The sequence below is a fragment of the Leptodactylus fuscus genome, chromosome 11 (assembly GCF_031893055.1).
Source record: "Leptodactylus fuscus isolate aLepFus1 chromosome 11, aLepFus1.hap2, whole genome shotgun sequence".
In the NCBI taxonomy this organism is placed as follows: domain Eukaryota; kingdom Metazoa; phylum Chordata; class Amphibia; order Anura; family Leptodactylidae; genus Leptodactylus; species Leptodactylus fuscus.
Window position 1 is genome coordinate 43,379,942 of NC_134275.1, and position 25,406 is coordinate 43,405,347.

A 25,406-nucleotide genomic window follows, 5' to 3' on the forward strand; every position below is an offset into this window, starting at 1 on the left:
GGTCTGTGAACTGTATAGTGGCTGAGCAAGGTTACTGCAACTCAGCTCTTATTCAATACCTAGTGAACCCCTTTAAGGTCCAATATCAATGCAGCAATAATAAAAATGAAAATTTAAAATAGTAAGAAAAGTACACATAAAAATTGTCAAGGTACCACCCATTATTATAATTGGATATTATAATTGGAGAAATAGGATGACAGTAACAATAATTCTATGTCTACAGAATAAGATCTTTCGTTCCTCTGTATTATAAGCGTACGTGCTGTTGGCTAGTGGTATATGCAGGAGCAGTGGCAATGGGGAAGGCAGCAGGCCATAACTGAAGGATTTCCTTATTCTGGATATACACAGTAAATAGGCGTATATTGAGTATGGAGAACGTTCAGCCCTGGCACTGCTGACTTGCTCTAAGTTAAGTAAAATGTATATTCTTATCAGATGTTAGCCAAAACCTGATTCCCATATTTACCAGTGCAAATCCACAGCATACAGGGGTCATCCCCTAATGCAGAACATGCGGTACACATGCATATCCTGGTTAGTCATGCAGATCTGTTGTGAATAATACCATGTGCCGGATTTTTATAAGATTGTTAGATTTGAGGATGACAATATTTCCCACAAAACTGAAATCTTGAGGATGGTGACTATATGGACGTGATCCACACACACAGCTGCTTCTATGGACCCACGTCAAGTACATGGTACACCCACAGAGTCTCCTGTTCAGATGTTTGTGTGTATAGAAGTACAATACGTCCACATAGTAGCTGCCCCAACATCCCCAACACTAATACCTAAAAGCCCTTTAAAGTCTTAAATGAGTTTGCTCACAAACAGCACGTGTCTCCTATCAACTGGAGGCCCGAGCACCTATCATTAGAATGGAGGTTCCCCATGTAAATGGAATGTTAGTGTACATACGTGATCGCTGTCCTATTCACTTATAGGGGACTGACAGAGATACAGCAGTCACATAGAAGTGAATGGAATGGTGTCATACATGCATGCTACCACCTCATTCACACAGGGCACTCGAGAACTCCCATTCTTGTAGTCACTGAGACTCGCACTGTCCAGGCCCCCAGCGATCAGACACTTATCCCCAACCCTATGCATAAAGGAAAGGTGTTAGTGGGAAAACCACATTAAAGAACAATTCTGCCCATACAGGCCTAACACATGGATGCAGTCTGCAAATTTGATAAAACATGGCATTTGGGATTCTTTAAAAAAAATAAATCTCTAAGTCCATTTCTCATTGTCCCAGAATTCAGGACCATAGTGCCTTGAGGCAATGAGTCAAGTTTAAAGGAGTTATATAAGATTAAAAAAAAACATGGCTGCCTTCTTTAAGAAATAGCTCCACACCTCTCCATTGGTTGCATCTGGCAATGTAGTTCAACCACACTGAAGGGAATGAGTATGAGCTGCAAAACCACAGACAGCCTAATGACAAGTGTGGCGCTGTCTGTGGAAGCAAGAAGTCCTGGAAAACACTTTAGGCCACATGCACACAGGCTGCATTTCCATGGCTGAACCTGGTCCGGAGACTGTGACTCCTTGTGTTATAAAGATTTATGACACTAGGAGTCTGTGTCTCACCTACTACTGTACTGTACTACTGTACCACAATATACAGATATAATGCAGGACAGTGAGACCGCAGGGAGGCAAGGACTCCTTTGTCATAGATCACTATGAAGCAAGGAGTCCTGGTCTCTGGACCAGATTAATTCTGGGAAATGCACAGAATACACAATCTGGATTTTCTGGATGATATTTGCTTTTGTGCAGTAAGCCTAATGGTTTTCATAATTTGGGCATGGCCAGCCTGGGATAGGGTAGTCACACCAAGTTTAGGAAAACACTAGGAAGTTCTGCTTTGCACCATTGTGTAAGGCACGGGACAACTGCAATGGGTCTCCCCAGACTCGTTGCCAAAAAGCTTTTATATTGCAGACAATACTTATATAATATGAAAATTTGGTAAAATTGTTCTTTGTGGGGTTTTAGGTGACAAATCCACTTCCATACATCACAAAAGTGTGATATAAGATTAATGAAATGCCTATTCAGAACTATGGAAGTACGTTCCACTTCCTCTTGTCAGGAAGTGACATCACATCCAGTGGTTACGGGGCCATGCTACAGTTCAGCATCATTCAGATGAACAGGGCTAAGGCTAGCTTCACATCTGCATTCCGGTTTCCATTCGGGAAGGGGGGTCCAAACAGAAACCTAATCTGCTTAAAAAAGCGGTTACCCGTGGAAACCCATGGAACTCCATAGACTATAATGTGGTCCACCAGGTTTCTGTTCGGTTTCTGCCCAAAAGGGGTGAAAAATGGGAGAAAAGCGCTGGTTGCAGCACTTGTCTCTCTGCATTTTTCAAGCGGAACGTGGAACGGAATCCCCAAACGGAGATTCAGTGCTGGTGTGAACCCAGCCTAAGTTGTAGCATGGCCATGTGACAAAAGGACCTAATGTAACTTCCTAGGTAGAGGAAGTGGAGCTCACTATCATAGTTCAGGATAATTCCGTTAAGGACTGTGTTCATATACTGTAACCCAACTATGTACGGCCATCACAGCACAGGTATATCAGGTCATCAAAGTGGAATGATGAAGAAGAGGGCGCAGTGTACGGGTAGCCCTGGAAGGCTCATTGCACTTCCTGCCCCTCTTACAATACAATTATATTGTATTCCTTTGGTTAGTCAGGGTAGAATGAGGTAAGTGCATGGGTGGGTTACTAAATGCAGAGAAAAATGCAGATAAAACTTAACATTCATGGATGCTGATGCAAAACCAGTGCAGGGAGAAAAGGGTGTTGTAACAGAGCAACCAATGTGATGACTGTAAGAAATTGCTCGCTGCAGGTTATAGCAGCTTTTGTGCTTCAGTTTCTCCAGTGGATCTCACATGGAATATTCTGTCCAAATTTCTATAGGATATATGAGCATTATTTCTATAGGATATATGTGCAATATTTAGGGGGGCATCAAGACTTTTTCCCGACTAATAGAATAATATTGTACATGCTACTTTTGCAAAAATATTTTACACTTGAGTAGTATACCCATACATGATGGGAGAGGAATCTTGGCCAAACCTGCCAATTTCAGCAGGACTGGCTGTCTCTCCATTGATGGCAGATGTTGGGGGAACAAAGATTGGGCAGTTGGATTTCAACATGTCCTATCCTGAGGTGTCTGGTGGCAACTTATTCCCCTCTCCCTATTGAAAACATAGGCATGTTTGCCTGAGCCTATGTATGGTGGAGTCAGGTGGAGTAGCTGTTGGCTAAATAAGTATTTGGCCTACATTTATTTAAGGGGTATGGCCTCCCTTAGACACCTAATGTTAATGGCTTCAAGTGTCAAGTGTCATGGGAGATATACATATAAATATACAACTATAACACAATTTTCTATTTTCACTAAGAATATATGTCTATGGGGTTGATGCATGCAAAGCACTGGTCTTGATGATATCTATGACAGTGGAGTTTTTATCAGACTCATATCCGTGTGTCTCAACAAAAATCAATGCCAACTCATAGCTGGTGTAGATTTCTGTCATTGTGACAGAATTAGGAGCAGACTATGGAGCTGACCATGCCCGCCTTGGCTCACTGTTTGAAAAGCGTTTTAGTCCCAAGTGGCATTATAAAGTTGTTAACTGCAGGTCTGTGACTTTTTTGTACGCCAAAATAGTGGTGCAGTGTCTTAATGAATCTGCCCCAATGTGTGGACTTAAAAGATAGTCAGACCTGGTAGTACCCAGTTGGAGTGACATCACCTATTAGCAGAGTCTAAGAGTGTCTCTGATTCATTCATGTAATTGATGGACAGCCCACTGATTTCAAAAGGAACTGTGTAATGCTTTACTTCTCCTGTGGTGGTGCTGTCACCATGCTTTCTAAAAAGGTTAGAAGCTAGTGAGGTTATCCATATAGCAGGCTACCTTTACTGTGTGTTAGAATTGGACTCTTAAAAGGGTATTTCCATCTTGCAAAGTGATAGTATATCACTAGGATATGACATGACTTTATGATTGTTGGGGGTCTGACCTCTGGGACGCCAAGTGATGCTAGAGATAAGGGGGCTACAATTTGATTTAGATGACTAGGACCACCTGCAGCCCATTGCAGAGACATGTGGCCAGAGCTGCGGTGTACAGTGAGGAACATTGAAGGGGCTGCAGTGCCAAACAAGGGTGGCAGTCCCTTCATTCTCAAGGTTGGTATGGATTACCAGAGGTCAGATGCCCAATGATCATAAAGCGATGGGCAGTCCCAGTAATTTGTATCGATTTACAAGATGTAATGAACCGTAACTGCATCTGGTATTGAGAAGGTTGAGATGGTGGAGAGAGGATCAGATGGGATCATTCCAATGGCTCTAGGTTATACGACTACATGGACATACAGGAGTTCCTGTATGTGCTAGGGGGGAAAAAGAAATTGAATTTACCCAACAAAACTCCTAGAGAAAAAGAGAGAAGCCAGTGACAAGGAGACAAAGAGAGAGCTTATAATCAGTGACATACACAGACAATGGCAGAGAATGACTCAACAGCAGCACAGAGTGCTTACAGCACATACAGCCCACTCATCTTATAATATGCATATCATTATATCTTACTTTATATCTTACTAAATGGTAACTCTACATAGTTATATAATGATAAAGATGCAGAGGAGCCAGGAAAAGCTGGTTGCAGGGCCTGAGGTGGCAGAGCATGACACATGTGTGGGTTCTCTGTATACCTGTGTCATGCTCCTCCTCCTCATGCCCTGCCCTAGTTATGTAAACTTGTCTTGGAGTGTTCCTTTAAGTGTGCAGAGATAAGAAGAAAAGTATTTTCTATAGAGAAATGTTTGCTATAGCTTTTGCAGCTCTATGCCTACAGAGGGCAGTAGGTTTCTAGTGACAATAACCTCAGGATTTCTACGCTCTGGTATGTACTGGAATTACGCACCGAGCATTGAGCATACTACAGTATACTGTATAGTCTTGTGTTGTACATTTCGAAGGGTTGTTCATTATTCACCCAGTAAACATAGCCTAAAGTATAAGGGTAAGTTCACAGGGCACCTTAAATTCCTTTCCTTAAATCCACTTTCCAGCCCTCTGCTTGTATTTGCTTTTTAGGCTCAGATGAATGGGACTCATAAGCAGAGTGTCTGGCACCATTGAGTAGGATTTTAGCTTCCTTCTTCAGTCTCTGACTCCCATTGAATACAATGTGAGGGGTAGCGGGAGAAAGAAGCATCTTGTCTGATCTTCAGGTGGATTGTGCCTGAGCCTCCCATTCATGTGAACGGAGATAGGAAATTTACAAATTTTGCATGGCAAGGCCTTGTGAACATTCGCTAATAGTTCTCAAAGTTTATGGTTTGTAACAGTTGTATCCAATCCTTTGTGGGTTATATGTATCAGCAGCAACAAATGTTTCTCCAGTTCTAATAGTTTGCTACCATGTAACAGTATAGGGAAGATGTACCAGCTAGTGTGTGTGTGTCACTAAAATGTGTATATTACATAAGGCCTGGTTCACATCTGCGTTTGTTATTCCTTTCGGGAGTCCGCTTGGGAACCCCCCGAATGGAATACAAAACTCATTGACAAACGGTCAGCTTGTAATAATGGGGTCCATGTGTTTTGCGTACGAGTCATGCAGAGATGAAAGTAGTTCATGGAGTATTTTTCTCCCTGCATGTTCCGTGCGGACACCACACGGAAAACACACGGACCCCATTATAGTCTATGGGGTCCTTGTCCTTTCATAAGCTCACTGCTTGTCAATGCATGCGGTATTCTGTTTGGGGGGTCCCCAAGCGGACTCCCCGAACAGAATACCAAACGCATATGTGAACCAAGCCTAACGTGCACTACTTGGACTGGAACTGATGTGAGTCAATACACATAAAGGTATTATATGTTGGTTCTATTGCCATAAATAAACATATTACTGAACAATTCAATAAAACTGAAAAAATACAGACTAATAACTGTAAACAACAGCTAGATAACAAAAGCAAATCTGTGGGCAGGATGTGATTTGTCAGCTGGTAATACACGCTAGCTGTTCTACGGTTTATATTGTCTTGCACAACGAGAAATTCACTTGTCAGCAAATTTTCCCAGATTTGCTCATCTCATCTCACTGCGATACATAATGCCTTGTTATTATATAGACTATGTGCAATCTTTGCAAAATTTATTTGAAATGGAGCATAAAATACTTACGAGAAAGCAAAAGCCACTAGAGCGCCACTGACGACAATAAAATCTAGAATATTCCACAGATCTCGAAAATAGGAGCCGGAGTGAAGGAGCAGTCCCAAGTCAATCATCTGTAGGAATGCAGACACAGAGACCATTGTAGTAAGGATACTGGCTGTATACAGTATATTAGGAGACTGATCACATGGCTCAGCCAGTCTGATTGATGAGGTCTGTCTGTAGTAGTCAAGACATGTTGATATTTGTGGTTTTGCAACAGTGCATGTATCAATAACCGTGACGTAGGATCTGGAATATGTAGCTATGTTAAGGTCGCGGCCACATGTGGCATAGTAGTAATGGGTAAGTGGCTAACCCTGCTGCTGGTGGTCATAAGATAGCGCTCGCAGTGAGTACTTTTTGTATATGTAGTTGGAGGCTGCGCTCTCCAGTCCATGAATAGCATAAGTAATTAGTTTACACCACTAGATTAAGTCACCATTAGCCGCAGTGTTTTGAAGTGGGGGAGTTCAGAAATTTCCAAACACTGAGTAATATTTGAAGACATTTCTGGATTTTAATGAGTAAATGTGTGGACTAGCGGACTCCCCGAAATGCTGAGCTTTTAATTAGTCGCTGACAGCGCAGTGTAAATGTTAATTAAGTTATACAAGGAGCGTCTGAGGAAAACACGGTGGCGGTGGGGCTGTCACTTCACTACCAATTTACTCTTAAAATTAATCATAATAAAATGCTAAATCCATAAAATTACACTAGTGTAAGAAATACCTTTGTCTTGGGGTGGTGGAGGTTGTTAACTGATACATTGCTTTTTTTTCCGCAGCACTTTTCACAGAAAGTCCACAGAGGATTCCACTGCCGACTTTCTGCTTCCATCAAACCTATAGGAAAACCACCAGTGTTTCCGTAGGTATAATGGAAATATCCACAATATGTGGATGGCATTTGCAGTAAAACGCTGCGTTTTTTTCTGCGGCATTTACGCCACATGGGGCCCCGGCCTAAGTGGATCTTATATGTGTCTGCATAACCAAGGATTGTGACTGTCCTTACCTTGATCACCATCTCGAAGGTGAAGACCCCTGTGAAGATATAATCCATGTATTTCAGCACCTGAAATCAGAATGATGGAAGGATCAGAGTAGGAATGCGGTGCTAGCATAGAGCTGACCATATTAGGGTCAGATCACATGGAGTTTTTGGCGAGGATTTTGACGCTGAATCCGTCTCAAATTCAGCCTCCAAAAAAAGCCTCTCAATAGAGTTCTATTGGCAGGCCCTTTTTGGAGGCTGATTTTGAGGCAGATTCAGCGTCAAAATCCTCACCAAAAAAACTCTGTGTGAACTGACCTTTATTGTGTAAGGGGTAGTATTAGTGCACCTTATGCTTTGGAGTTGTACCTACATCATTACGAGGGGCATCAGCTTGGACAGGATCCTCTGCGGCCAGTGCAATGCTGCTCAGAGCGATCACCACCAATATGACCATTTCAAAGTAGCGCATATTGACAATGTAATGACACAAGCGACGGACTCTGCCGGAAAATTAAGAATGAATAAAGAAATGAAGAATTTTATCCTTAAGTGAATGTAACTTATGGATATATAGATGCAGCCTGCAGGAAGATATTACTTCTCAACATCTAAGGCAAATAACCTGCCATCAACAGGGTGGATATAAAAGGCACTTAACTGCTGGGTTTCTAGAAAAATTACAAATTCTCCCTCTGGGATCTAGAACGCTAGCAGACTGACAATTATAGAATAGACGCCTTGACATATGGATATCTAGAACAATAGCACCCCAACACTTGTGGGTGAAGAACAATGACCATGGAAACTGGGGTATCTAGAACAATGGCACACAAGGGACACAGCAATAGCACACTGACACTTGTCACTCTAGAACAACGACACCTTTCACCATGTACGAAACACCATTCTTAATAAATCCACCCCATTGACTTGAGGAGTGTGCCTGATTTATTTACAGGCCAGAGCCTCTTAATAATTCAGGAGTGCCTCGCACCAGTTGTGGATTCTATATTCTTTTAGGACTGGCATAGGAAATGCCTGTCTTAATAAATCCCCACCCACCCACCCCCCACTCGACACTTTAGGATACAATGATGTCAAGGGTTCAAGAACAAGGTTGAGCTGAAACTTGAGGCCCACTATCAGGTAACTGGAACCATGAGATGCTTGGCCCCTAGTACTTACGGATTAGTGGAACTGAAGATGAACATAGAACTATATGGCAGGATCTGCTTTGGTCCGTTTTTAGTCAGGTCATCGGCCTCCATCTCCTTTTTCTCTTCAGATTTCACCTCAAACTCCACATTATTTACTACAAATATACAAACATGATAAACGTGATAAAGTTAAAAGCGCAATAAACCTAGAATAAACCAGACAAAGCTTACAGAAAATAACAACTCAACAGCAATCTACATCCTCCAATAGACTGTGCCCCACTGATTCTGGCACAGTTGGAATTTTTTCTATAGCCCCATCATTCCTGAGCAAATGGTGCTGTTTGTTTAAGCACTTAATATGCTAATCAGACTCTCTACTGTCAAGGCAGTTCTGGGCTATAGCAGCCAGAAAGGGACCGCCACCTGACACTAGGCTGCCAAGCTAGCATATTGGGTGCTGAAACGAACAGCACCAATTGCTCTGGAATGGTATATATGAGAGAAAAAAATTCCAATTGCACCTATTGAAGCAGAGTTGGTGCTCTTTAATATCTCCCACATACTGTTGAGAACACAGTTTTCTCATGATCCCCCCACCCCAATATTGAAAATGAATGTATGCAATTGAAAAGTGAGACATGATCGGGCTTCTATAATATCCAGAGTATTTGGATGACTTTGGTCATTGTAGGATGCTGCGTTTAATGGACTATCATTTGCTAAGTTTTATTTAATTTTATAGTCACTTAGACTGGAAAACAAACAATCTTTGTGTCAAAGGTGCCGATATTTTAATATAGACAAATATGACCACATCACTTGACGCCAGAAGCTCTTTAGTCTGGAAATCACTCAATAAAATTTCACCTTTACGACCAAAGCAAATTGTTCTGTAAAGTATAAATCCTAAAAGAGTAACTTTACCGTGAAATTCTCAGCTTCGGGCACTGGAAGGGAGTGTTATGGGGATACTTCATACTCATTGAAATGGGGGGCTACCAATGTACTACAGGCAATGAGGGTTGCCATTCTGATGGCTGTCTGGGAGCAGCAAATGTAAAGTGTTGTCTTTTGCATAGGGCCTCATTCATCAAAGTGCATAGAAATATGTCTGTTTCATCCATATCTATGTATAGCTTAAGTTATCATATGACTGAAGACATAAGCAGTGTATTGGTCAGGTCTGCTATTAACATACATCCGATAGTTGGTGATCCAACCTCTAGTCAATGGTTAGAGTCAGACGGGTCAGCACAAGTAAATCAGCCTGTATTTTCAACAGTTTACCTTTCTTTAGAGGCTACTTTATTGTAGCCAGATGTGCATATGGAAGTGTCTGCTACTGCAACTCTTCCAATTCACTTAAATTGGATGAAATGTGATACTAGATGCAGTGGCACCTTCAATGTGCTAATCAGCAGGGGGTCCTGGAGGTTGGACCCTCAACAATTAAAAATACAAGGCCATCAATATTACCCTTAATCTGCCAAGTGAAATATACCTATCATATGCCTCCTAGTGCTTGGTAGGGCTCTCAGACATCTTCTTTTCATGCAATTTTGATTGCGGAGGAAAAGCTTATTGTGATATACAAATTATCTGGCAAGTGCCGCAACGCCAACTGGGGTCTCATTGGTAAAACCCACCCAACACCTCGTTCTTGGACTTGATTTATGGGGTTGTCTTTGGTGAAGTCACCATAAGCTCTATTGAAAACGTCTTGGAAATTCTGCAGCAAAGAAAGTACCATGCATGTGCCAGCTCATAAACAAGGGCCACATGTGCAAAATTTTAGCAGAGCTGACAGTGACAACATCAAGACTGCCCTATCACACAAGGCCAAGTGGGATGCATTTGCCAGTGACAACTGGAGTACAGGCCAGCCACAGACCACGCTTGTGACATCAACTTTTTCTCCAGCTAGGAATGCAGCAAATAGATATTGCCCCTTACAAATATGAGTGCCCTATAGGCCTCCCTATAGGCCTTGTGAAGTATTTGGTAGCCATTTTTTATATGCATTAAGATGATGGACGTACAATAGCTTGTGTAGTGCCCAAACAAATTCTATTTGATTTCTACTTCTAAGTCTTAATCTTCTGAAGGTAACACAGGTATGAACAATGCACAAATAATCTCCTTGTAACACTCATTAAAATATTAAATCCCACTTGACACCATGATATAAATAAGTGAGCGTGTAAATAAGGCTCTAGAGCTTGGCAGGCGCACTTTGTGCATTAACCTTCAAACTTTTACTGATGTGAGTGTTGTTAAAGATGTCCATAAATTAAAAACTTGGCACAGCCATGGTACTGGTGCTGACACTGCCAGGAGCCATAGCGCTAAGCAAGAACCTGTTCTTACTTGGTATGACGGCGCTCTCTCCGGGCGGTGCAGTGATGGTTACTGGTATATTGACCATGCTGGACCGCTCTGGATGAGGCTGGAACATCCTGTTCACGTTCTTCTCATTATCAGCATCTTCTGGCTGCTCTGGCAACTGTTGAAGCCCCCCGATGGGAACATCAGCTTCATTACGGTGGTCCCTGCAGTTAACCATCCATTATTATTATTACTGCAGTTTCCAATGGAATGAATATTGAAGAGATGGCAATAAAGCATTACATCGAGAAGTACTGAGCTTTAATAACTGAGGTGATAACATAAAAATGTCTAACACATGCTGGGAAGAAGACTTTGAAAACCTGACAGTAAAGGATATAGACAGAAGAAAGACAATTTATTATGCTCAGTCACTGCCTAAATGTAATATGTATAACTCAGTCCAATATATGCTTGTATGTCATATGGAATTGGACTACTTCACACAGCAACATGTGGGTCAGCATCCTCATCATCCTCAACAGGGGCATGGGCATTAGATGGCTTTTGGCCCAGACCTTCCCAACAGCATTTTTAGGACTCCTGGTTTTGCTCATCTGGGGTATTCTCACAATCCAGTTGGCCAATATTGGAGATTTCCATTATGGCTACATTATGACATTTAAGTTTTTTGGCATATTGGCCATTCAGATAGCACAACTCAAAGGGCAGAAAAACCTAATAATAGACGGTCTTACCTCAACCTGTAGTTGCGATGCTCACGATCTCCTGACTCTCCCTCCTTGTTTTCTTTCTTCTCGTCCGTATCATAGGTAGAAAGGGCTTTGTGTCTATTCCGATGTCGTGACCGTGGAATTTCCTCTCCATTTTCTCCTACTCGAATTGTACCATCACCATCTCTGTTGCCAGATCTAGATCCACCTCCTCTATGTCTTGACTTCCTTTCCCCTTTACTACCAGAAGGAGGTTGCCCGTTGCCTTCCTTGCCTTGCCTCTCGGCAGAATGGCGGTGTGTACGATGCCGTCTATGTTCTCTCTCAGCCCCTTCTTCTGGAGAAGCCCTTCGATGGTGTCTCTTTCCTCTTTCCTGACTTCGGTTCCTCTCTCTTCCACCTTCTTTCGCACCTTCCCCTTCTTTGCTGCGACTTCTGTGCTGTCGGTGACGTTCTTCTCTATCATTACTGCCAGAATCTCCATTGTGGTTTCCATTTTCTCGACCACCGCCATTGGTTTCGGTAGTTCCCCTATCTCTATGCCGATGTTTCCTCAGTGCTTGTTCTGCAGTCACCTCAGTACCTGGCTCTGTTTCACTTGGAGGTAGTGCGTCTGGGCTACCATCTTTTGTCTCTGTAGAATCCTGGGGCTCAACCAACAATGGTCGATCCATGTGACTCTTCATGTCAGGTCTTAGGCGCAGCGTGGTAGCATACCTCAGTCGATCCTCAGGTTCCAGCTCGCTGTAGAGGGCTTCACAACTGGCACGGAAGTTATGCATACGAATCTGGGTGGTTCGCTGCTCCCACACTGACCGACATTTGGTTGAGTTCTGCTGTTTGCTAAAGGGAGGGAAGGAAGTTATGTATCGAAACACAAGCAATGTAACATATTAAGTCAAAAGGTGGATGTAGGTATTAATGAATGCAAAATCAGTGTAGCAAAAAAAAGCAATAAAAAGATGGATATAGAAAGCGCTGAAAAATGATGATGATAATTGCATTGCAAATAATTCATGATGGTCAAAATGAGACTGTGAGAGCGGAGAATGAACGCAGGAAAGTATAGATGACCATGTCATAAATTAAAACCAGAATTGAAAAAGAAGAAGTCATTGATGTGTGGTGGTCAGAAGTGAAACAGGCAAGATGGGAAGGAGAGTAAGAGTAGGGTAGTGATCTCCTATATCCCTTACTATAGGACACTAACGTTACGAACATGGGAGACAACTACAAGAAAGAGTGAGCAAACACTTCACAGTCTATGGGAATACAACAAGAACATAAAAAACAACAAAAACTTTACATTCTATAATCTAATTGTCCATTAAGACTTCCTTCTCAAAAGTCGAGTCTTCTGATTTCCCCATTTTTGACCATTTTCTTGCAGTAGATAGGGGACTCTATTATAGATCACAGGGTTTATTTGTTGCAGACACCCCATTCATCAATTTTTTTTTCACTGTATTACTACAAATCTCTCTAGTCCTAATATTGCAAATTTGGATGAGGATATATAGGTTCATACCCCGTTCACCCTTCTTAAGGGAAGTCTACAACTACCAATATATCATCTAAGGCAGGGGTGCTCACACTTTTTGAGCATGTGAGCTACTTTAGAAACTGACCAAGGGATAAGATCTACTACCCACTTCTTGTGGGCGGGGGTGGGGGCAGGCCAGGGGCGGGGCCTGTGGGCGGGGCAGAGCGTGAGAGCAGCAGACAGCTCTCCGGTGTCTGCTTGTTCACAAAGCAGGCTGAGAATCACCTCCGGACACTGGCAGGCGGGGCCAGCGCAGCCCTGACTGCGAACGAGTGCAAGGCCCCGGCCTGCCAGTGTCCGGAGATTATTTTCAGCCTGCGCTGTCAACAAGCAGACACCGATACCGCGATCGACCCATACGTCCTTCGCGATCAACGTATTGGGCACCCCTGATCTAAGGCCTGCACATGACCGAGTCTGCAGGCCAAGTTGATTCGAATTTTTTTAGTACAGTGCACTCGAGTAACATTTGGATGACTTTCCCCATTGATTTTAATTGGAGGTTCTGTTCCAATGTCACAAAGCAGGATAGGACCCCCCACCCCCCTCAAAACAGCCGTAGCTTGCACACTAGGTCTTGTGCATGAGGCCTAAATCCCTTTTATGATCTCATAGTGGTGGTTAGTGACATAGTGAACATATTATTTTTGCTGCCAAGAAAATCAGCTCATAATTTATAAATGAAATGTTAGGTGCTCCCTGGGTGTGGCACATCGGGGCTTGGCAACCTTTTTGTTGGGGGAGGTCCTGGGTGGAGACTAAGGATGGACAAAAAGATTAGTTTCGGCTCATGTTCGGATTGTTCAGTCCAAAGATTTGTTTCAGGTCGAACAAGTTTGGATAGACCCAGAAGTGAAATTATTATACTATGGGGCCATGATGCGACCGCTAAGTCCCAATCAAAGTGCTCAGCTATGACTCCGGGTGCATGAGGTCCCACCCAATAGAGGACTTGGGGAGAGCCAAGGAGACCCAGAAAAGGAGAGGGAAGGTAAGTATAGTTGTTTATTATCTTTTCACCTCCCTTGGGTCTGAATAGACCCCAGAATATAATAATTTCACTTTTTGTTTGTAAGTGATGAACCTCCAAAGTTTTAGATTCAGGTGGAATATTCGGGTCGAATCCAGTTTGTTACAATCTGTAGTGAAGACCATAGGCAAAAGGTGTAGGTTGCTTGACATATGCAACCACAATCCGAATTCACGGCATAAGTGGTTTCAAAGTGATTTTGACAATGGTAGACTCCCTACACTCCCCCTAGTGGTGTCTACAAGCGGGCAGAAATTTGTCCTTTAACTCTATGGCCATGCCGAATATTTACAGCTCAATATAATGTAAATGGAGCTCTGGACTTATATATTACATAGGTAGTAACCATAGAACATCTTACTCGAAAATATCATGGTTTTAAAAGATGAAGTCTGTCTTTATGGAATTAAAGGAGCTGTAGCCAATATTTTTTTTTCTACTGCATTGTGTCTATGGGTCCCTAAAACTGTACTGTACATAATGCAGTGACCTGTAAAATGGCCATATAACCTCCTTTACAGCTAATAGCATCGCTACTGATTTACTACACTGTTTATTAACCTTCCTGCCATTCCCATTCTCACATTGGGGGACAATAAATCTACTTTCTTGCTATGTGCTGTTATGTGCAAGTGACTGTATTCCATTTAATATGGCACACTATGGTAACGTATTCCTAAATAACTGCTTACCCGTCATAGGTCCCCAGGCAGTGAAGACTGACACTGGACTATGTAAGTATACGGAGCAGAAATGACTGCCTGGAAGGGTAGATATCTCTCCTGATAATTAGTGTGTGATAAAAATCCGCTATCATCTCAAATAACCATTCGTCACCGCACCTGATGAGAGACTGGCGGGCGCAGGACGAGCGCAGCTATTCTAGGTAGCAGGGGATGTATTATTTAAATACAGTTCAGTCTATTTCATCTGCTTCCAGACCTAGGCCTGAATTAATTTGCAAGGAACAAAAAAAAAAAAATTCTCTCCTGGAGCTGCTAAGTTCTTTGAAAATCAGAAAATGGCAAAATATGTCAGGACTTAAAGGGTACCGGCCCAAAATGTTTCTGGGCTCCAAAGTAAAATCTGTAACATGACCCCCATCGACATATTTGCCTGCGCTGCCGAATATACCATTTACCGATTTTCAGAAACCGATCCCAGAAAATTTGGCTTGTCCCTGTCTGAATGGGGTGTGGTTTGTGCAAGCCCCACCCCAGTATTTCTGTTTGCTTTGGGGTAGTCGCATGGGGTAAGACTTTGATCATCTTAAATACTGCCTCAAATTCTTCTCCAAATACTGTCCATGTAGAACCCACACAGAGCTCTGGGAGTCTGCCTAGATATCGGCTCCGTGGGAACCTTGGCTAAGGATTGGAACACTAGTCCTAGTTGCAAAGGGCAAACAATATCCCACCCATCCATGGAGTGCAATCACCATGGAATTTGTCATTAAAATCATGTCTGGTGGTTGGGTATGTGTGTGTGGGTGGAGGGTCTACACCAGCATAGGAACCAATATTAGATTTGGCAAAATAGTATCATTTAAGCCCCTCCCATGGGAATGTTTATATCTTCTCTTGGACGGCCCACACTTTGGTAGACATTTTACAAGCCCCTCCCTTTATAGACTTCTATATGTAAATTCAGGACTGCTGGCAGGCATGTGACAGTGTGTATAATGTGTTCATATCCTGTACTATATGAGAAGGATCGAAAGAGGAAATTGTTCCGGACTGTGATGCTGGACGTATTCCAGCACCGCAAGGGTGACCCATATATGATTTTGGCTATGGATCCCTGTTTTTCTATGTACATACTTAGTGGCATATTAGAAATTTTGACTGGTGGTGATTTGGATTTTGATATCACCAATGATTGCTGAAACAAACAGGCAGAAGATCGGTGGGGGCCTGAGCACCCAGATCCCTTTGATCAAGTGGGGTTAAGATAGACGACAGAACAAATGGACAAGAGTGGCGCTATTTCCATGAATCATATGGAGCTGCCTTATTTGTCCTCTCTGTCATACTTCCTGCAGTCCTATGTAAAATTGTCTTAATATGTTGTGCCAATGACAAAGTCAACTCCGCTACATCAGAATAAACATATGGACTCTGGCATAAAGGAGAGGAGTAAATAAAATGGACAATATCAGTGACTGCATCTTCTTGTAATGCATATGATGCAGTAAGTCCAGCTTTATATAGAGAAATCTAATAAAGCTGCCGTGCTTCTACCTCTAAACATTAATTTTGATGCGTTTGGCCTGCCATCTTTGTTAATGATCAGTACTAGCTTTAGACTTGGATATAAGGCCCTAATATAGGGCTCACATGCTCGGCTTTGGTCACCCACTGAGTGATGAGTGGCTGGAGCGATGTGCCGTTCTGACACGGAGCAGAATTCAGGGGATTTGTGCTCTGCAGGAGATGGCGAGAGCTGGATAATTTGCATAGTGATGAGCTCTATTTTTGAGATCTTGGCTTCTTTAACAAGGACAGTACAATTAGTCGCTCCAAGGCCCCTCCAAGGCACTACTAGTATTGAGGCTGGAGACTGTACAGGCAGCCTGCGGAGGAATTGTGCAAGGGAAAAATACAGCCACTATATTCACCTGTGTGGCAGCCAAGAACATTACAGAAAAACATATATAACTGAGAAAATTGTGAAGACAACACCTTTCTAGATGCTCAATTAGGGCAAAGGGACATAATAATAAAGAAGGGCCTTGGTCTGGTAGACTGGTCCGACCCATTGATTTCACTGGCTGACCTTACTACTCCTCAGGACACAGATACAGATACGATAGAAGAGGGGGCCATCAGCTCCCTGTTTCACTGTCCACCCTGTGACCCCTGGTGTTGGTGGTTTTGTGCAGGCAGACATGATGCAGTGCAATAAGCTCCTATAAAGTATGGGGGAAGGGGGCATTGCAAGGTCTCTATTTCTGTGTGTGGGACTCTAAGAAGGCATGTTTAATCTCTGGAAACTACTAAGGGGTCATCATTACTGTGTGAAGAGGCAATAAGAGGGCATCACTAATGTGAGGGACACACGGGGCATCAGTACTGTCTCTGGGCCTTAAAAAAGCATGCTTAAGATGTTTGGTGTCCCCTTACAAGTAGTGATTCCCCTTTTGTAACCCCCAAGGGGCATCTTTATAGGGAGGCACTGCAAGGGAATCATACTGTTTGTGGGGACATTAAAGGCATTACTGTGTTAGGGGCACTATTTCTGTATGAGGGACTCTAAGCAGGCACCTTCACCATCTGGGGACACTAATAGGAATATTCTACTGTATTAAATACTCATACTAAATACTCATCATTACTGTATTGTGAGCATCAATACTGATGGGGGGAAGAATTGGGCGCACATCCTTACAACGTGGGAAAGAACTAAGGGGGCATCTTTACTCTCTTTTGCAGAGGATGGAAGGTTTTATAGCAATAACAAAAGGAGGCCCCCTGCAGACCGTTGATTGCCACTATCATTAACACCCAATAACTGGTCATAGGTAATAAGAATGCCCCTTTCCTGCAGATAACATGGGCACCACATTGCTGTAATGTGACGCTTTCTGCGGGAGCTGCTACCATAACAATGTATAACTGTATGACATATCCAGAAACATTTAGCAGTCATGGGGTATAATTGCATGGTTATATAGGCTTGCACGGGAGGACTCCATAGGCATAAAACAGTTAACTTAGTCAAAGCTGCAGGAGGATAACTTCCATCCAAAAATGTAAAGTCGTCTGAAGGTGAAAAATTCTATATTTAAAGCTTGCCATCCACCATCCTGATAGGACGTTCCAGAATTGATCCCATTATCTAATGTTTTTCCTATTTACTTTTTAGTGAGACAGGCAATTTGGCACCCCTCGAGCTCCAGAGCGCATACCACCTCCGTGTGCCAGGCCTTCGTCCTGCCAGCTACCATTCTCTCTGCATCGCAGAACCTGTTTCTGAGGTGTTTCGCCATTCTTGCCAACGACCTTGGAAACACAAATCTGCACTCACAACACAATCTGTTCTTCACATATTACAATGACAGGTTTAAGACACTTCAGCCTCGGACAAGTGTATTACCTTGTATCACACTACAGGGTCCTGTCAGCTTTGTAGCTCATGACAGGCGTTTATAGGAACTGGTGTTTAATTATCGTCTCTTTGCCCCTGGCGGTGGGGCTGGTAGGAAACGCACACAGAGGGCAAACTAAATGAGCTGACATCCCTTCCCACACATGAGGGCCTTAAAATGGATTTAGACGTTGGATTTTAATTGCCATATACCCCCTAATTCTGATGGGATTCGCTGACAAACCCCTGACATTGGCTGCCATGGAAAGTGAGGATCTGATGGGTTGAACTTTATCTTTTATATCGTTTGCATCCGATCATACATATAAAAGGGTATGGTTCTAGCCTGGTGGCCAATGGTTTATGGGAACAATATTAACAAACAGTCCAGAGAGAGTTATCTTGCCCTAACCAACAAAGGAGTGGAGGACAAATCAGTACCATTACTGGGGGAGAAATATGAACCAAGGTCTGGACTGGAGGCCCAATTTTGCTACTCAATATGGTGCCCACTACACTGTATGTCTTCTATAGGGTACATAGCAGTTGAGGGCTAATACCTGGGCACCATGTGATTGTCCCAATTATGGCTTTTTATCTTGGGGTCAACACAAGGAAAAACAATAGCCCTTGTAATCTAAATCAAAGCCTTCTGATCCAGCCAGCCACCTCAATACTGGTAAAGGTCATGAACTCCAAAACCACTCTCTATCACTTGATGTCTCTTCCGTTAGCAGGAAACACAGGCCTGGCTAAAAGCCCTTTAAAGAGGTTGTGTGCGACCCATGTATAATGGATATTGATGATCTATTCACAGTATCTGATCACACGAGATCTGACAGGCGGATTCCACACAGCTGATTCAGCGATGCATATGGCTTCTGTCAGCCGAATCAGCTGATCAGTGCAGGGTTAAAGGGCCCTCTCATGACCCTTCCTGTAGATATGGCATTGGAATTCATTACATTTGGGTCTCCGATAATCCCTATAATGGCTCAGACTCTTACAGGTAAGATGTTGGTGGTGTCTAAGACTAGACTACCCCTTTAAGAGTTGCAGAGGCAATGTTGTTTACAATATGCATGTATAGTATATATATATACTCTCAAATGCACACTAATAAATAGTGTACATAATAAATAAAGGAATCTTATAGACATATTTCCAGTTCAGACAAGTTTTTGTATCTGTATAGTAAGACAACAGTATTGGCTAGGATAAATGGTGGCCACGTGCCCCCTACTTCTACATCACGGTCACTAGCAGCTTTCTATAGGGGCCACTGCCCTTGCTCTTTGGACATAACTGAGAAAGTATTTGTGTCAACTTATCCGCCCTGAAGGTGATAAAAGAACATTCACATTGTGAGCACATAAAGCAGGACTGACAGAGGCACCGACCTCGGGCGCTATTAGAGAGCAGTATGCTGACAGACAGCGCACAATGAGACTGACAAGCAAGCCAGAGGAGCAAGACAAGTTGAAGGAGACAGACACACATGGAACAGCATTGACAGACACAGGGAGATCTCTCCGGCTATGCATCATGAACCCAAGATGGAAATAAAAGCAGCTGTTGACTCCCCGCAAAAAAACATGTTTATATGCGGAGACCTTTCTATCAACTGAGACGAATTTCATCATGTAAAGGAAGGAGGGAGAGTAAAAAAGTCATTGCCCAAGACAGGGCATCTGACAAGATGTAGACTGGCATCACTTAATATTCAGAAGGGGATTTTAAGAGGGTTTACTACAGCATACAGGATCGTGACAGTAAAGGATCTGACGTGATATAATGGAAGAGTTAGAAGTTTCTCTCCGGCAGTGAAGGCTTAAAAGGGTATTCCAGTAGTGAGACTGAATGCTGCTGGGATCCCACTTATCATGAGAATGGGGGTCCTGTGTGCCTCCTATGAAGAAGTGACAGGTTATACATGATACTGCTGCTCTATTGATTACTATAGGACTGTCAAATACAGCACTTAGTTATCTTCACCCGTCACATAAAATAGAACAGAGCACAACCTACTGACTATTCACACAACACCTTAGTTTCGCCGATCTTGTGGCTAGATCTTATCTCCATTCAATCTATGTAATAAATGGGCTGTTTACTGGATAAAACCCTATAGGGGTGGGGATTATTTAGGACCTTAATCGATTAGCCAGAGGAATGTGCCTACAATGACTCCCTCTTACTCTGAAGGGACCCAGCACATTAATTTCAATGAGAACTGTGTAATACCTTAGATCCCCTCTGGAGGTGCTGCAGGGAAACTGAACACCTATTCCAGGATTCCCCACTGATGGCAGCTGATTCCTGAGGGTCCACACTTTTGTGGCCAAGTCAAACCAGACAGGGGTATTACAATGGCAATGGTGATTTCACTTAACTTTATTACTTAGAACACTTATTAACATTTGCATAATTGCTCCATGTTAATGGCGCATTTAACATGATTTGTGCTGCACAAAGGGGGATTAGATATTTGCTTTTTAAGTAAATTATGTAGTTACAAGCTCTTGCTATTGGTTGCTAGGAGCCTGAGGCCTCCATTTTTTTTACACTCAATCATGTTCATTTTATTCATGTCTGAAGGGGAGAAACATATTACAGTCATTAATATTAATTAAATATCATTTTAATAATTCTTTTGTATTTTCCTTATTTATATATTATAGGATGACTGTATATACATAACCTAGCGCCTGCAAATACTGTATATATACAGATACCTATACCTGTGTGTCCTAAATTCTTCTTCTTCTTCTTCTTCTTCTTCTTCTTCTTCTTCTTATTATTATTATTATTATTATTATTATATCTTAATTTTATTAAAAACCTAAGATGATGTCCTTGTGTTCTAGTATTGATGGCCTGTCCTCTAAGTTCTAAGAATGTTTGCAAAGCAAATCGGATCAGCCTGTGACACTTTAAGATTGACATGCGATTGTGCAGATCTGAATGTGTCAGTCATATTCACTAAAAATACTAGAATTGTATATAAATACATAACATCAGCCCTTCCAATGAAGTTCTACTTAGGGAACACGAGGGTTATAAAGGGTGACCCTTTTCTAAATCAGGACCCTTTTGTGATCAGGCAGTATCGCTGGAGGAAGCTCAAGACAGCTGAACATATTTTCAACAATGGCCACTACAGGACAAGTGTGGTAATACGTGGAGTCCATTCAAAAGAATACTGTCAGGCTGAGTCCTCCAGAGCTGGCGCTGCTGTTTACTGACATCCTACACTTGGCTAATGTTACACCATTTTTCGGAGCTGTTTATCTGTTTACTATCTAATATAGGCAGGGTGTGTGGATCTCCTCCATGATGCCAATATGACCCAATAGTGCATATGAAAAGAGGTTTTCCTATTTGGACAACCCCTTTAAGCTTTTGGATGTAAATGATGAAGGTTTTGTTTCACAGGAAACAGACATCTTGAAAGCCATGATGAAATAAAACACAAATTGTGTTACAACCTTGCCGACCATTTCATCATACAGTGATAGGCCATTACTTAGGCCGGGGCCCATGTATTATAAACACTGCAATTTTGCCATGGTGGAGATGCTGCAGCAAAAACTACAGTACCTGCAGAGTAGATTGGATTCTGGCTAATTCCATCCACACATTGCAGAAAAATTTCCACTGCAGACATGAGGCCTTCACCTTAATGGGGTTGTCCACCTTTAGAAAGACATGGCTGATGTCTTTCATTAACCACACTTGTCCAAATGTTGTGTATGATATTGCAACTCGGCCCCATTCACTTAAATAGAGCTGAGCTGCAATACCAGGCCCAACCCACTGACAGGTGAGGCGCTGTTTCTGAAAGAAAGCAACTATGTTTTTCTAACCTTGGACAACCCCTTAGATATCCCTCTGTATTAAATATACACCGGTTTCATTAGGAAGCACACAGAAAAACATACATTGACATATAGAAACTTTTCTAAAGAACATAGTATAACATCATCCATGTACAAGGGCTAGAAATCTACATAATCTACTATAATAAAGGGCAGAAGGAGGGGCGATAGTAAATGAGATCATATAGATGAGTGAAAGAATAAGAAAATAAAACCATGAAATTGAAAAGAAATGAAATCATGGCAGTATCAGCAAGGCGGTGGCTGTGCAGAAACTTTTTAGAGAAGCAATGAAGCACCATCTTGGTGTTCAGGTCGGCATACCACTGGCGCCCACAAGGAAGATGAATGTTTGAAGAAGGGGAAAAAGTGTGTATATATATATGCTCTGTGTATATATATATATAGTTTTTGTTAGATATATCGATAAATCAGAAATCCACACAGTGAATATCATAACATAGGGCAACTCACGGTGAATTAACGTTGGAGACAGACGGGCTGCGAGATATTGCACCTTGAGTTTGCTTTACAAAACTGCACATGCAAGAAAAAAAAGTGAGAAACAAAATATATCAAATCATAGCGGACATGTGGACGGCGGGAAGGTACCAACGTTTTACTCCAGGTGGGAACAGTCAAGTCATATGGGGATGCCTTGGGATATTGGAGCAAGGAAGGAGTAAAACTTTGGTTCTCTCCTGCTTTATGACGAGAAAAAAAAACAACAAAAAAGAACAAATTAAATCATTAAAAAAACAGAATTCAGAAGGGAAAGAACAGAAGGTGAATGGATGGATGGAGGAGGCGGAAGAAGGAGCACAGAAGAAGAAGGAAAGTGTGGAGGAAACATGGAGGATGAAGAGGAGGAAGAGTCAGAGAGGAACCGTGTGGAAAAAGGAAGTATGAGAGGACGGAGGAGGTGTGTCCTGGTCCTGAATCATCAAGAGAAATTATCTATCTATCTATCTATCTATCTATCTATCTATCTATGGCATAACATGAAGCTAGTGTGTCTCAACGTAAACTGTGTTATGAACCCTCCAATCTACATGTGCTATCTATAATACTGGTGTTCTCTTATGTTGTATAGGAGCCATTGGGCCCCCTGAGGCTCCAGGGCCTGGTACCTTTGCACCCCTATAGCTACACCCTTGTTATTTACCCTATCTATCTATCTATCTATCTATCTATCTATCCGTCTCTCTATTATCTATCTATCTATCTATCTATCTATCTATCTATCATCTATCTATCTATCTATCTATCTATCTATCTATCTATCTATCTACTTCTCTCATAGCGATTTCTCTCATAGCGAACTCTGTCTATCTATCTATCTATCTATCTATCTATCCGTCTATCTATTATCTATCTATCTATCTATCTATCATCTATCCATCATCTATCTATTGTATCTATCTATCTATTTATCTACTTCTCTCATAGCGATCTCTCTCATAGCGAACTCTATCTGTCTGTCTAGCTATCTATTTATGTATCTAGCTATCTAGCGTTATGAGAGTGTAAAGTGGCACACATCCTTCTACACCATCTTTTGGAGCACTGCCTAATTTTATTTTACATTCATCTATTGAATATACAGCTATTTATTGCTTTAATATCTATTATCTGTCTATATCCCCTCAATAAATCCATAAATCATAATTTAGTCTGTACAGAGAATTTCTATTTTAAGCTATGGTATATTCTACATCTGACCATCAGACAGGTTGGGAGGTATGGTTAACAACACAATGACCACAGTAGGAAAAAAAAATACACATCAAGAATTAAAATACCAAAATGAAAAAAAAAAGAAAAAAAAAAGTCAACTCATAGAAAGTAGAGATGATCGAACACTGTTCTGATCAGCCGATCCGAACAGCACGCTCCCATAGAAATGAATGGAAGCACCTGTGACGCTGACTTTGCCGGCGGCCGGCCGGCGTCACAGGTGCTTCCATTCATTTCTATGGGAGCGTGCTGTTCGGATCGGCTGATCAGAACAGTGTTCGCTCATCTCTAATAGAAAGTGTTGGCTCTTCAGACTAGCAGCCTCAATCTATACTAAAGACTCTACAGGATCAAGCAATGACTCAATGTCAACTAATGTAAAGTCTCTAGTATTGAGATGGTTAAATTGGCAAGGCCTCTATACGTGATGTAGATATATTGATTAATAAAATCCTCGGGGAGTGAGTCACTGCGGACGGCCCGTACCACCAGAACAGGATATGCCATCCTCGCACGACTGTAATTTGTCACCTGATAACTTGTTAAATCCTCTGACAATGAATAAGGATCCTCTTTATCACTTTGACTTCTAGACGTAAATCTTGTCTGTTTGCTCAGATTTCAGGGACGGAATTGCTGGCAGTCTGACTCACGGGACGGGCAAATAAATAACCAAAAAGTTTTATTTTTATCGAATGACCTGCGTTACCTCACAGAAAATAGCGTCACTTCAGATTCGCCTTATTTATTACTTGGGGCAGGTCTGAACACTGCTATTTTTTGACATCCTGATCACATCTAGCAATACTGGCTGAGTATGAATGACCTGAAGTGGTTGTGATTGATGATAATAGTCGCCATTGTAATTATTAAAGGGGTCGGCCAACAAACAACCGCATTTATTACCTTTCTGCAGGGTAGGTGATAAATGTCTGATGGCTTGGGCTGCCACTGCTCACCTCCACGTGTTTGACTGCTGCTCCATTCACGTACATGAGACTGTCGGAAATCGCGAAACACAGCAGTCTATCGGTCGAGGACCCCTGTCCTCATGATTGGTGAGAGCCCCTGTAGTCAGACCCCAAGTGATCATATATTTATCACCCATCCTGATAGAAAAACCCTTTAACAATTAGATTGTGACAACCCTTGCAGTGGTCTCAATTGTTGATATCGTAAACTAAAGATTGCGCAAAGATCTGCGGCGCCACACTGGCACCGCATATCTTTACCTTTAGAAGCAGTCTGTCACGGTTCACTTTTTAATGGAAGTTACGTCTCATATCTCAACCCAACGGGGGAAATTTATTACAGTGGATTTGCCAACCTCGGGTTTGTAATTTTTTAAATGACAATTGTCAAAAGAATTGGCACAACTGGTGTTTTTGTACCTTCCATGCCATTTCATGAAAGCAAATTGCCTCAGTAGTTGCAATGCATGCAAATGATTAGTGAAATCCACAATGCTTACATGCGTATGGCCCTGGAGAGGAGCCGCCTTATTTAGGAAAAGGTGTGTGCCTTGCAATAAATGAGGCAGCTCAGCTCTTCCGCTGGCACAGGGGATATGGAGATTGGCGTCGAATACACCATTCTTCATAGATATCCCACATAGTGCTTCC

General features: G+C 42.2%; 1 protein-coding gene across 4 annotated transcripts in view; it reads right to left on the minus strand.

Annotated features, from left to right (window-relative positions):
• The window catches only part of CACNA1B (calcium voltage-gated channel subunit alpha1 B), a 240,728-nt gene that overhangs the window by 52,307 nt on the left and 163,015 nt on the right, over positions 1 to 25,406 (minus strand). For all 4 annotated transcript variants that reach the window (XM_075259127.1, XM_075259126.1, XM_075259129.1 and 1 more), the window contains exons 19-25: positions 22,522 to 22,584; positions 11,535 to 12,353; positions 10,819 to 11,000; positions 8,477 to 8,603; positions 7,662 to 7,791; positions 7,310 to 7,369; positions 6,260 to 6,366 (exon numbers count right to left, since the gene is read on the minus strand). In XM_075259127.1, coding sequence (XP_075115228.1) covers positions 6,260 to 6,366; positions 7,310 to 7,369; positions 7,662 to 7,791; positions 8,477 to 8,603; positions 10,819 to 11,000; positions 11,535 to 12,353; positions 22,522 to 22,584 — 1,488 coding nt within the window. The remainder of the gene's footprint in view (positions 1 to 6,259; positions 6,367 to 7,309; positions 7,370 to 7,661; positions 7,792 to 8,476; positions 8,604 to 10,818; positions 11,001 to 11,534; positions 12,354 to 22,521; positions 22,585 to 25,406) is intronic.